This window comes from Erpetoichthys calabaricus, chromosome 7 (assembly GCF_900747795.2).
Source record: "Erpetoichthys calabaricus chromosome 7, fErpCal1.3, whole genome shotgun sequence".
Taxonomy (NCBI): domain Eukaryota; kingdom Metazoa; phylum Chordata; class Cladistia; order Polypteriformes; family Polypteridae; genus Erpetoichthys; species Erpetoichthys calabaricus.
In genome coordinates, this window is record NC_041400.2 from 72741955 (window position 1) to 72756828 (window position 14874).

A 14874-nucleotide genomic window follows, 5' to 3' on the forward strand; every position below is an offset into this window, starting at 1 on the left:
GTTTTAAGGCTTTTGTTTTCATACTTTAAACTCATTTTGAAATTGCAAGAGGAGGCATGACATTTTTTTTAATTTATAAAATTGGTTCATATTAGAACACAACTGTGTATGGCAAATTAGTATATACCATGATTTTCAGCAAATAACTTCAACGTAAAATATGCTGAACGTATAAAATTAGGTATCACGCTATCATAGTATTTCTGTTACTACAAAACATATCTTTGCAGGTTCTTTCTTCTCTAGTCCACATTTATGTGGACGTAGTACAGAGAAGAACTGCAGAACTCCATCATGGTTAGAAGTCTCCCAAACGACAAACACTCCATTTTCCAGTCACTGGCCCCATGTCACTATCATCCGTTTCCCAGTCTGAAAGGCTGGGCTCCATCGGACCCAACTGGTCAATAATGAAGACATCAAGTCAGCCAGCCACATAAGTGTGGTTTTAAAAAGCAAAACAAAATAATGTTCTTGTGGTGCGAAAGCTGTCTGATTGTTAAAACAAGCATATTAGTCATCACTATAATGTTGGAAGATAAATGCTTTTGTTTCTTTTAATATGTGAAGGTCATATTTTTTGCTCACCTTTCATATATTTCAGCTATGCATACAACCGACTTTGTGATAGCATTCATTGTTTTTTACTGATTGGCTAGACAGAGGGACCGAGCTGGGAAAGATGTGCAGCAAGTTTGGGTAATAAAGGATAAAGATGGAAACGTACTCACAAGTGAGGAGGGTGTGTTGAGCAGATGGAAAGAGTACTTTGAGAGGCTGATGCATGAAAAGAAAGAGAGAGAGAAAAGGTTGAAGGATGTGGAGATAGTGAATCAGAAAGTGCAACGGATTTAGCAAGGAGGAAGTAAGGACAGCTATGAAGAGGATGAAGAATGGAAAAGCCGTTGGTCCAGATGACGTACCTGCGGAAGCATGGAGGTGTTTAGGAGAGATGGCAGTGGAGTTTTTAACCAGATTGTTTAATGGAATCTTGGAGGGTGAGAGGATGCCTGATGCCTGAGGAGTGGAGAAGAAGTGTACTGGTGTAAGAGGGATGTGCAGGACTATAGTAACTACAGGGGGATAAAATTGACGAGCCACAGCATGAAGTTATGGGAAAGAGTAGTGGAAGCTAGTTTAAGAAGTGAGGTGATGATTAGTGAGCAGCAGTATGGTTTCATGCCAAGAAAGAGCACCACAGATGCGATGTTTGCTCTGAGGATGTTGATGGAGAAGTATAGAGAAGGCCAGAAGGAGTTGCATTGTGTTTTTGTGGACCTGGAGAAAGCATATGACAGGGTGATTCGTGAAGAGTTGTGGTATTATATGAGGAAGTCGGGAGTGGCAGAGAAGTATGTAATAGTTGTATATGATATATACAATCGAAGTGTGACAGTGGTGAGGTCTGCGGTAGGAGTGACGGATGCATTCAAGGTGGAGGTGGGATTACATCAGGGATCAGTTCTGAGCCCTTTCTTATTTACAATGGTGATGGACAGGTTGACAGACAAGATTAGACAGGGGTCCCCGTGGACTATGATGTTTGCTGATGACATTGTGATCTGTTGCGATAGTAGGGAGCCGGTTGAGAAGACCCTGGAGAGGTGGAGATATGCTCTAGAGAGGAGAGGAATGAAGGTCAATAGGAATAAGACAGAATACATGTGTGTGAATGAGAGGAAAGTCCGTGGAATGGTGAGGATGCAGGGAAGAGAGTTAGTGTAGAAGGAGGAGTTTAAATACTTGGGATCAACAGTACAGAGTAATGGGGATTGTGGAAGAGTGGTGAAAAAGAGAGTGCAGGCAGGGTGAAATGGGTGGGGAAGAGTGCCAGGAGTGATTTGTGACAGACAGATAATCACCAAGAGTGAAAGGGAAGGTCTACAGGACGATAGTGAGACCAGCTATGTTATATGGTTTGGAGACGGTGGCACAGACCAGAAAGCAGGAGACAGAGCTGGAGGCAGCAGAGTTAAAGATACTAAGATTTGCATTGAGTGTGATAAGGATGGATAGGATTAGAAATGAGTACAAAAGAGGGTCAGCTCAAGTTGGACGGTTGGGAGACAAAGTCAGAGAGGTAAGATTGCGCTGGTTTGGACATGTGCAGAGGAGAGATGCTAAGTATATTAGGAGAATGATGCTAAGGATAGAGCTGCCAGGCAAAAGAAAAAGAGGAAGGCCTAAGAGAAGGTTTATGGATGTGGTGAGAGAAGACATGCAGGTGATGGGTGTAACAGAACAAGATACAGAGGACAGAAGGATATGGAAGAAGATGATCTGCTGTGGCGACCCCTAATGGGAGCTGCCGAAAGAAGAAGAAGAAGATACAACTGACTTTGTGATAGCTATAAATTGATGCTTTTGCTGAAAGTGACAGAAAAAGTCAAAGAGGCTTCCGACTGATAACCTTACGAGGCAGAAATGTCTCCCAAAACCTTACCCTTACCTAACACAGGAAAAGGCTATGTGAGGTGGAAAAGTGACATTAATCAAATAACTGTTAATCACGCCAATTGGAAATAAAGTTATTTTATCTCAATAAAATCTTTAGGAAGGTGCAATAGAAATCTGATTTTAATATCTTTATTGACCTCATCTCTCCCAAATCCCCATCCCAATATACCATAGGGTTGGCTGAAAAGTGCACAGCAAAGGTACATCCATCTGTGCAAAACAATAAATTAACTGTTCATTCATTAACCTTTACAAAAGAAATATTAATACACTTCTAATAATCTATCTTACATTTCAAAACATAGAAGGACATATGTTAAATAATGAGTCAACATCTGTTGTAAGCATTAAGGACACCATAAAAGGATGAAAGACACTTTGGAATCCTGAAATAAAAATACATATCTTAAGTGCGCCCCTTATACTGTAGGTTTGAGTGAGGAGTTCATTCACCCACATAGATTTTACTCAACAGCACAGCCTGCGGAATGTACTTCCTGCTGTGTGTGTTTTTTTTATACAGATAAGTCTAAAATAGGTCATATTTAGTTAAGCAAAATAATATTTAAGCTTTTTTCTTTCAGAAAAAAAAATCTACTGTAAATTAAGGTAACATGGACCTGGAAGAGTAGTTCTGGGTACTGTTATTGCTGCCAAAACACTTTGTACCAGCAGTGTCATTTAAAACAAAGTACTATTTTAATTAGATTGTATTTGCAAATGTATATAGCATGTTGAGTTGATAAATGGAAAGCTGAATATATAAGAACCATGATGGTTTTATTCAAAAATATATATTTACATTCTAACAAAAAGGCCAAAACTATTTTACACAGTCATTGTTACTTATTTGTACACATAAAGTCATATGGCCTACTAAATAAGTCACCATGTTTCAAGATTAATCAAGACAGGTGACTAACTATGCAACTGTAGGAAAAGTCATTTAACCTGCTAAAAATGTATAATTATATGAAAAATGTTAATCAACCTTTGTGATTTATAACCCACTTTTCTGAAAATGGCAAGTGTGTGTGTATATATACAGTATATATATATATATATATGGATAGATATATCTTAATGAATGAGATGTTATCATAGACTCATATCCAGTTACTGTTCTTCATTCCATGCCTATTGTACATCTTCTATCATCACTGATTGGTGTTTTTCAATATAATGTTAATTTGTAAAGATGTTACTACTTGTTTTACATTCCCTTGTGCAAAATTACACACACCTCTGTATTGTTATATTGTCTTATTTATATATATTGTACTGTAGCTCTGGGAAACAGTTTCAAACAACTGTATAATATACAAAAGTATGTGTATAGGTGTTTTGAAAATAAAGACTACTTGACTTGTCTATAATGAGCTAACATTGGAAAAAAATACCCAATTTGGAAACTAAATTTGCCATTTTTCTGTCAACAAAACAAATCCTAAACATACATCGTAACTTTAACAAGTTAAAAGCGTAACAATTTCACACAAATAGTTACAGATGCTCCCTTTACATCCATGAGGTTACTTATTAAATAATAAGAATTTGAAAGAAATTCTCAAAAGGCTGTGCTGAACACTCACCAGTGTCTGGACCATGTGGGGTCGTTGTAGTCGGAGACTCTTGACTGTCTGAAACACATCTAAGATGCCTTCTGCTTTAACCCTCTCTAGCACTGTACTCAAGGCGCAGAAGGTACCTGTTCGGCCAGCGCCAGCACTAAAAGATCAGAGATATTTACTGTTGGAGATGACAATTAGCTTCACAAGTCTCATTTGTTATTTTTCAGCATGCATTTTCCAATTTAGTCCTTGGTCAAGATTACAAAATGTGTGAAGTTAAACCAACAATACATCCTGTGACTGCACTGAATAATATTTGTTGTAAAGATAAACGTGCCTTCAGTAATGCCTTCATTAGAAGGGGTATGTGCCATTATTTTCTTAATATGCATCTATTTTTCTTTATAGGAACTGTTTAAATACTAATGAGAGTTTTAACACCGTGAATGCTGGCTACAAAGAGAACTCTTATCTCATTGAGCCTGTCAAGATGTGACATACAAGAAAACTCATGTCACAGTGTACAACCACTATTAATGCAGCCAGTCTGCTGGTGATCTTCGCAGCCACATCTCAGTTACCTACTATAGTCTGTCCACCTAGTTGAGACATATAAATGTTTTTGGTAGCAACAGCTTGTGGAAAATAGTGTTCTAAATAGACAGTATTTAGTTATTTCACATGAAAAAGGTATAAAGCATCTGATGTTTTGAAACAACTAGATTTTTTGCAAGATGGCTATTTTGATGATAAAGACAGTGACTGAGATAGTGACAATCACTTGGAAGATGAGGTGGCTTTGGCACTGATGTGGATAGCTGTCTAGAAGTCATTTCTTGATTAGAAGGCATCTGATTTATAACACAACTGTAAGGAGAGCATTGCATAGACATTCTGCATCCCACTGACTACAAGCAGTCACCAGCTACTAAATGTGTTATGTGCATTGAAAGTTGATACTGCAAAGAAACATTTTAAATTTGCAGTACATAAACATGTAAGCCTGTACTCTGCGTGATGTCATGCTTCTAGGACCCTTATTCAAATGCTGAATATTATTAAATATTATTTATATTATTAAATGTTATTCAAAAAAATGGAATGTTGCTGGTGAAAATAAAGTAATTAACAGTTTCTTTACATTATTGACAGAACTACTGTTAATACACTGTTAATAATAAAACCACTTCTTTTTAATACAACAATAATTTATTTCTTGTACAGCCCAAAATCACATAAGGTACAGTGGAACCTCGGGTCACGAACGTCTCTGAACATGTATAAATCAGGTTACGACCAAAAAGTTTGCCAAACTTTTGCATCTGTTCACGACCACACACTCGGGTGACGAACAAGCCAGTTTACTTTCTGGTTCGTACGCGCCGATGATTTCCGCACGTGTTCAGTCTCTCCCTGTACCTGTACAGTACATTGCTCTCAGTCAGACGTGCATCGCGCAGAGGGACTTTACCTCAAAACTGTAATCTCCTCTCCACCCAGTTCCTCCTCACTTCCTTCATGCCAGAACTCGACTCATGAAAGATTAGTTTTTGTATAAATTACGGATTTTTCAAATGTTAATTTTTTTCCCTGTGCTTAAAACTCAAAAAAAAAAGTGTTTACTGCGATCAGTTCGTAAGGCTATTTAGAGTGAACTCCTGCAATGTTACTTTCTTGGTTGTTTATGGTTGGTTTTTAAATAAAGTTAGGATTTGTTCAAATGTTTCTTTTTTTCCATGTGCTTAAAGAAAAGTGTTTACAGCGATCGGTTCGTAAGGCTATTAGCGTGAACTCTTGCAATGTTAGTTTTCTCTGTTCAAGGTTTTCTCAGTGTTATTCAATGTTTTTACATTTAGTTTACTATTACACTGTGCATTCTGTGGTATAATTAACTATTTTTGTGCTTAAAAATCTTTAAAAAAATATATATTTACAATTAGCTCGTATGGTCCGGAACGGATTAATTGTATTTACATACAATCCTATGGGGGGAAATTGCTTCGGGTCACAACCAGAGTTTTGGAACGAATTACGGTCGTGACCCGAGGTTCCACTGTATGTCTCAATGGACTTCAAACGGCCCTTTTTTTAGACAGCCTCCCAGACTTGATTCCTTAAAAAGACAAAAAATAAAAACTTTCAAAAAAGTTGAAGAAATCTTGGGAAATGTAATTCAGAGAAAGATCCCCTTCCAGGCAGGTTGGGCATGCAATGAGTGTCAAAAATGGGATAAATATAATACACAATACAGTACAGTTCACAATAGAGTTCATTATTTATCATATATTCATAGACCTATACTGCAGCATCCTGGCAATAATGTACAGACCTGCAATGCACAGTGATTGGATGATTGCCAGACTGTTGTTGTTGTTTCTGAACAGCAGCAATCAAGTTGATCATTCCTTTGCCATCTGCTGGGATTCCAACTTCTGGCCAGCCATGGAAATGGAATTGGCGGACTAGTCTGGATTTGTTCTCCTGTAGAACAAGAAAAATTAGAAACATTTAATGGACTAAATGGACAAGACAGCTGAGAATATAAGGTTACAATAAAGGTGAGATGCATGGAATAGACAAAATTGATTTAAAAAAGCAGAAGATCTGATTAGAAAATGGAGAGACAAGCTTGTATGCTCAGAAGATGGAAGACGTCACTCACTCGTATGTTGGTGACTAAGAGGTCTCTGACTGTGTAGCTCTCATTTTCCTCTTCTTTCTTCAGCTCAATGGTGATATCACCACAACTTAATGAGCCATCTGAGGGCCAATACTGCACACACTTTTCCTACAGAAGAAATTAAGAAGGAAAACTATATTCACTGTTTATACCTTATTGTGATGTGTATACATCTACAAATGTGTACTACAGCATGGAAGGTCACATTAAATATTTCTTTTTTTTTTTAACATTAAAAAAAAAAAGTTAAGTTAAACAAAAACAACAAATTACTGAAGTACTTTCAGCAGAATGCAAAAATGATAGACCCCACTCCCCTATGATGCAGATTATATGTATGAGAGAACTTAAAACTTTTATTGGAACAGATTAATGTGTTTTTAAGGTGCATTAAACATCTGTGTGAAAACTACTAAGTCTCTTTCAAATTCACAGCCTGGATTTTACTCAGATCATGAATTAAACACCCAAGATGTGTTTGCTGAGCTCCATACGGTAATGCTTTCAAGTGTCTGTTGTTTACTGTGCCTGTCCCAAGTTACATTTTCACCCATTTGTTTGGCTCTTATTGCCAATCTGTTTTGGTAGTGCAAAATCAAATGTACTGGAAGGGTCACCGGCTCAGCCATCTTGGCATGTATGCATGCATGTGCTAAAACAATTGGGCACCAAGTTAACCAGACAAAGTGCCAATCACCAAAACACATTTTTAGAGGCTTGCTTTTATTACAATACCAAAAAACTAGCTATTTAGATCTAATCCATATCGTTATTGAGGTACACCATGAAAGTGCCCTTCAGTCTGATTACAAAACGCATTCTGTCATCCATCAATCTAATCAAAGAAAAATTTGCTCCATTTGTAGACAGTTTAAGACCATATTAACTCGAAATAGAATAAACGTGCATGCCCTTCACATGCATCATCAAGAAAACATCACAAAGTGCAGTGCACCCCAAAAAACGTCAAGACCATGTTCAAGGATCTTCAGGGCCTCTTTTTCTGCAGCTCATCACATTATTTTAATAATAATACGATATTAAGGAGCAATAATAACTGAGGGAGGCTAGTTAGGAGAAAACCTTCACTTGTTCTTCTGATGAATAGGTGTGCCACCAACTGTACCACCAAAAATATTTAACCCTAGCTTAAAAAAAAAAAAAAAAAAAAAAAAATTGTTTTTCTGTTGATTTTTCTATCAACACTGCAGATCGGGGCAACATGTCTTCATAGAGGGCTGTGAATTCTGACCGATTCCAAAATATTTTGTAGGAGAATGGCAAGGCTTCTGTTTCTGAGTTGAAGCTGAGCCCAAAGTGGTTTTAGCAGGACCAGGGTTCAGTTGAAATCAGTTGGGAGATAACCCATTTTTCACAGATCATGAATTTTATGGGTGCATTAGGTATTAAAGGAGCTTATAAAATGAAGTATTCAGTGTTCCCTTTACTCTACCATTGTTCAACATACCCCAGAAGTGCATGAACATTCATGACTATGAATTCCTGTTATATGGGAGAAAGTCCCAAGGGTCAACTACCATAAGTGATAAACACTATTAAACAAGATAATCTTTCAAACTAAATGTACATAAGCATGTACCCAGGAGCAAAACCAAATATGAATATAAATGACAACATGATTGTTCTATGTGGGCATCCATGAAACAGAGATTGGTTTACTTCAGCCTTTGAAAGCTTACCAAACTGTTTTTTTTTTCACAAAGAGATTAAATCCTCTACTTTCTTCAAAAACATGTGCAGGCAGCAATTCTCAACAACAATGGTATGTTGCCAAAGAACAAAAACTTTTCTATTAAAACATAAACTGGCTTAGGGGCTGGGTGAACCATGCAGAGACAAATATAAGAAAATAAAAGCATCTATGAAGTCCAAGGTAAAGAAAGTATTAGACAAAAACAATAAGTCTGCATAAGCAAAAAAAAAAAAAAAAAAAACCAAGAAAAATCAATAGAACGTCAGCCAAATGATCTACATGATGATACAATGGTCTAATGCCATGGGGAAGAATCTGAAGGCACACTTTCGACACAGAAAAGTGCACACTTCAGTTTGTATTAACCCAACTTTGTGCTAAAACTTAAAGCCAAAATGACCACTACCGTCCTACTAAACTATGGAAACTGGAAAAGTACGTATCATTTAATTGCATTCACAATTCATCTGTGTCTTAGAAGTCAATACATAACTAGTAAATAGCCAGTGACTATAGTTGTTACTGTAAAGTAGTAATATGTGTGTGCATAGGTTAACCCTGGCTCTTCAATAATTTTCTAATACCAATATTTTAGAGTTAGGACAGATAGTCACATTTTTTCTTCCTCAGAGATGCAGCTTTTTGGAGTTAAACACACACATCATTAGTCTTTTGTTAATTCTTAAAAATAAAGTGCTTATAAGTACTTAATAAATATAAAACAGATTTAATCTATTAATTACAATTCTCCCAATACACATTTTTGTTTATAATTAAAATGTTCTACTGGTCCATTAATTCTCTGCTGTACATTGCTTCTAAAATCATTTACTGTATCTCCAACAGCTCACTGTGAACTCACTCAACTTTTGAAAAAAAAAAATGTCACTACATCTCATCTCACCCATCACAGCACACCAACTCTCTGTTCACCCCCTAGATCACTCAAGAATAGGACTATCAGAATTCATAAAAGTAATTACCCACAAGCTGTGAGATGCATATAGACTCTTCTACATTCATTTAATTAACCCATTTTGTGAAACTGGTTGTTTAGGGGTTGTTGTGTAATGATTACAGTGATCCCTAGGTTTTTCCTCTTGTATTTAAATTTTTTTTGTAAGTTATCAATACAAGGGATATTATGATATTTGATGTGATATCATCAAGTATCACATTAAATTCATGCAACAGACATTTTCACTGTAATATTTCTTCAGAACTGAAATCTCACATACAATATACTGCTATGCACAGACACACAATATCCACACGGAATGTATTATGCCTTAGAATTACCTGTCCCCGCTCCTCCAATTCAGTCAGCATGACAACTGAGCATGATTTCCATTCCCAGATCATTCTCCAGAAGTCTTCAATTGTATGCTGAAGGGGACCCTGGCTGGCAATGTAAGAGTCCTTTTGCCTATAACCCTGACAAACAAAATAATATATATTAAAAGGAGAACAATTGATTTATAAGTTTAATAACTGTAAACCTAGTAGAAACTAGGAGTGTCAGAAAAAAAATCAGTAAAATTAAAGAAGGCTTTCAGTTCTCAATCCTATAGAAACCTAAAACTACAATAATCACTGCCTAACACTAAATAAACATTGCATGTATCATGGACTGCCTACATTTCAGACTGTAGTAGGGCTAAAGAGATATAAATGTGTTTATTTACACCCGGTGTGTAAATGTTGTTTGTAGATGTCCCTATACATATACATATACATGAATGTATATATAGTGCATCCGGAAAGTATTCACAGCGCATCACTTTTTCCACATTTTGTTATGTTACAGCCTTATTCCAAAATGGATTAAATTCATTTTTTTCCTCAGAATTCTACACACAACACCCCATAATGACAATGTGAAAAAAGTTTACTTGAGTTTTTTGCAAATTTATTAAAAATAAAAAAAACTGAGAAATCACATGTACATAAGTATTCACAGTCTTTGCTCAATACTTTGTCGATGCACCTTTGGCAGCAATTACAGCCTCAAGTCTTTTTGAATATGATGCCACAAGCTTGGCACACCTATCCTTAGCCAGTTTCACCCATTCCTCTTTGCAGCACCTCTCAAGCTCCATCAGGTTGGATGGGAAGCGTCGGTGTACAGCCACTTTAAGATCTCTCCAGAGATGTTCAATCGGATTTCAAGTCTGGCCTCTGGCTGGGCCACTCAAGGACATTCACAGAGTTGTCCTGAAGCCACTCCTTTGATATCCTGGCTGTGTGCTTAGGGTCGTTGTCCTGCTGAAAGATGAACCTGAGGTCAACCGCGCTCTGGAGCAGGTTTTCATCCAGGATGTCTCTGTACATTGCTGCAGTCATCTTTCCCTTTATCCTGACTAGTCTCCCAGTCCCTGCCGCTGAAAAACATCCCCACAGCATGATGCTGCCACCACCATGCTTCACTGTAGGGATGGTGCCAGGTTTCCTCCAAAAAGATGCCTGGCATTCGCACCAAAGAGTTCAATCTTTGTCTCATCAGATCAGAGAATTTTCTTTCTCATGGTCTGAGAGTCCTTCAGGTGACTTTTGGCAAACTCCAGGCAGGCTGCCATGTGCCTTTTACTAAGGAGTGGCTTCCGTCTGGCCACTCTACCATACAGGCTTGATTGGTGGATTGCTGCAGAGATAGTTGTCTTTCTGGAAGGTTCTCCTCTCTCCACAGAAGACCTCTGGAGCTCTGACAGAGTGACCATCGGGTTCTTAGTCACCTCCCTGACTAAGGCCCTTCTCCCCCAATTGCTCAGTTTAGATGGCCGGCCAGCTCTAGAAAGAGTCCTGGTGGTTTCGAACTTCTTCCACTTTCGGATGGTGGAGGCCACTGTGCTCATTGGAACCTTCAAAGCAGCAGAAATTTTTCTGTAACCTTCCCCAGATTTGTGCCTCGAGACAATCCTGTCTCGGAGGTCTACAGGCAATTCCTTTGACTTCATGCCTGGTTTGTGCTCTGACATGAACTGTCAACTGTGGGACCTTATATAGACATGTGCCTTCTCAATTTTTTTATTTTTAATAAATTTGCAAAAATCTCAAGTAAACTTTTTTCACGTTGTCATTATGGGGTGTTGTGTGTAGAATTCTGAGGAAAAAAATGAATTTAATCCATTTTGGAATAAGGCTGCAACATGGAATGTGGAAAAAGTGATGCGCTGTGAATACTTTCCGGATGCACTGTACATGTTCCTTTAAAAAAATTAAGGGAACACTTAATCATCACAATCTAACACCAAGTTAGACAGTTAAGATTCAGCGATGTCAATCTGTCTAGATATGCTCAAACCCCATATCTGACAGAGTGACCCCATTCAAGTCTATTTACATGTCTGTGCTCCCACTGTCAAATATTATATACATGTGTATGCAAATGGTTATGTCTTTATTTAAAGTCACTATAAATAATACTTGTGATGTTCTAGCACCACATTCTGGGGTGGTTCTTACCTTGTGCCCAGTGCTGCTAGAACAGGCTCCTGCTAACCATGACCCAAAATTGAAATAAACATAAACATAGTCAGAAAATGGATGAACTGAATAAGGCTTTCTGTGTCTCCAAGCACAGTCTCAAGAGCATGGATGAGATACCAGGAGATGGGTTGTTATACAAGGAGAGCTGGACAGTGCTGTAGAAAGGCATCAACTCAGTAGAAGGACCTGCTCCTTTGTGCAAGAAGGAACAGGAAGAACACTGCCATAGCCCTAAAAAATGACCTTCAGTTGGCTATTGTGTGCTTGTTTCTGACAAAACTGTCAGAAACAGACTCCATGAGGGTAGCATGAGAGCCCAACGTCCTCTAATGAGACCTGTGCTCACAGCCCATCACCATGCAGCTTGATTGGCATTCGCCAGAGAGTACCATAATTGGCAACTCTTCCATTTGGTGCCTCGTTCTCATCATGGATGAAAGCAGGTTCACGCTGAGCACAAATGACGGACGTGAAAGAGTCTGGAAATGCCGTTGTGAATGTTATACAGCCTGCAACATCATTCAACATGGCTAGTTTGGCAGTGGGTCAGACCTCCATGTGCTAGACAATGGTACCCTGACTGCTGTTAGGTATTGGGATGAAATCCTTAGAGCCATTGTCAGACCTTACCCTGGTGCAGTGGGCCCTGGGTTTCTCCTGGCCAGAGTGTGTAGACAGTTCCTGTATGATGAAAGCACTGATGCCATTGAGTAGCCTACATGTCCCCCAGACCTGAATCGAATTGAGAACCTCTGGGATATTATGTATTGGTGCATTCGACGACGCCAAGTAGCACCACAGACATTCCAGGAGCTCACTGATGCCATGATCCTGGTTTGGGGCAAGATCCACGAGGACACCATCCACCATCTCATCGGGAGCGTGCTCAGATGTTTTCAGGAATGCATACAGGCATATGGGGGCCATAAATACCACTGAGTCACATTATGAGTTGTCGTGATGAAATTCATGCAAGTTGGATCAGCCTGCGATTAAAATTTTTGACTTTGATTTTCAGTATGATGTTGACATCGACACTCAATGGGTTGGTGATTGGTTTCCATGAACCACTGTTGCATCATTTTGTCCTCAGTAAATTACACAGTATTACTAAAGAAAGATTTTCTGCTCGAATATATTTTGTGTGATTTATGTATTAACTAAATTTTTCTGAGCAGTGAATATAAATTTCTTTCCTGTTCACACCAGACAAAATGGGATAGCGGTAGCATACAGAATTTACTCTTGCTGGTGATGGAACTTCCAGTCTTTCCTCATATGGCTGTTCAGGTTATCTGAATTTGAAATGCCACCTGGCAAATCATGGCTCCCTTATTCTTGTCTCTTTTTACCTGCACATTGACTGCTTTGTTCATGAAACAAATGGTAAGATTATTCCGTTTGCCATTAATTATTTCATCCAGTTGCAGCGACTTCAGTTACTGACAGGTTTTTTCCAACATTGCAAACAAACTGCTTCCTTCATTAACCATTTAATAACCGGACTGTTTTTGCATGCATTATTTTCTGCATTTTTAGTGGTTTTATATACGTGTGTGGGGATGTGGGGTGGGTAATGCTCTTCTTTTGTACAACATACTTGTGGTCCCTTAACTGTATAGATGAATTTATTTATGGGTATATATCTGTGTTTCATTTAGCAAATCTTTACTTAATTTAATATGGTTTCTATTGTTTTTTACTTTCATTCTATTAAATTGCGTGCCTTGTTGGCAAGAACGGTGGGCTGGATACAGCTTTGCATAGGCTAAGTCTTAACAGCTTACCTCAAATTCCAGTTCAGACTGGGTAGTGCGGCGTCTCATTTAAATTTTTTAAGTGAGTTGTTATATAAGACTTTACAACCCATAGTGAGACTGTATGAGGAATACTAAGTCATGTTCTCTTTAGTGCTGGAGAGAACAATGTGTCAGCTCTAGAAGCTGTACAGAGGTTAGAAACCAACTGTATTCATGGACTAAAGGGCATGTTCTACTCTGACAAGCCAATGGAAAAAAAAATTAAATAGTGAAACACATACTCAATGCACGCAACATAGACCGACACACTGCTGATGGCTGTGCCTAAGAGGTCATTAAAGGCCTGGATCTTGTTTTTTATCCAGGACACTCGCAAGCCCAGACACTTTATGTTCATCTTTATAAATACTGTTAGCATAGTTAACACTCAATTGGATAACCATAAATTTAGAACAAGGGTAAAATTCAAGATACTATGATCTATGTCATCAACTTTTGAAGGTGTAGCTACATATGTGATGTGCTTTCTCAAGCACAGACATTACCTACACAGAGGCACCTCCCTATTAGACAAGGTTGAGCCAATGCAGGGTGCCCATCTAAACATACTCTGTTTCACAGTTCACTTTCAAGTTATTGTATACATAAGCACTGTAGAGTACTTTCCTCCAATTGAAAAGTAATTGCTAGAGTACAGAATGCATCTACATTTTCCTAGAAAATTTGAACTCATCTGAATAATGAACAGTCTTTTCATCAGCAACACCAAACCGTGCAGACATTAAATGGTCCAGGAACATAGCATCTACTTACATCAATAAATGAAGCATTTACGTAGTCTGTATTCTCCTCTCCTCTTTTTACTGGAATGATAACTCTATTGAATTCATCTAGAAAGAAAAACGGCAGATTATTACAACAGCTTGGATTTGTAAAGTACATTGTTAATTGGCAATTTAGAATAACTCCAAGACACCCTATCAATGCAAACACTGCTGTGGGACATAAGCAGCTATAGCTGACAGATGGACACTCACAGGGAATTATCTGAAGAACACGATTCTTTTTCATGTTAGCTGGAAGGTTTCCCGTCCTCATCTTATCATTTTGGATTTTTATTGAAGTCAGTTTCTAATATCATTGAGAGAGAGAGACACAGAGACAGAGAGGCATAAAAGATAAGATAATGAAAACTTGTGTTAAAAA

General features: G+C 38.0%; 1 protein-coding gene across 1 annotated transcript in view; it reads right to left on the reverse strand.

Moving 5' to 3' along the window:
• The window catches only part of ptpra (protein tyrosine phosphatase receptor type A), a 237339-nt gene that overhangs the window by 18785 nt on the left and 203680 nt on the right, over positions 1 to 14874 (reverse strand). Inside the window, exons 17-22 of the mRNA XM_028804668.2 lie at positions 14706 to 14799; positions 14482 to 14558; positions 9722 to 9856; positions 6691 to 6816; positions 6358 to 6509; positions 4050 to 4185 (exon numbers count right to left, since the gene is read on the reverse strand). Coding sequence (XP_028660501.2) covers positions 4050 to 4185; positions 6358 to 6509; positions 6691 to 6816; positions 9722 to 9856; positions 14482 to 14558; positions 14706 to 14799 — 720 coding nt within the window. The remainder of the gene's footprint in view (positions 1 to 4049; positions 4186 to 6357; positions 6510 to 6690; positions 6817 to 9721; positions 9857 to 14481; positions 14559 to 14705; positions 14800 to 14874) is intronic.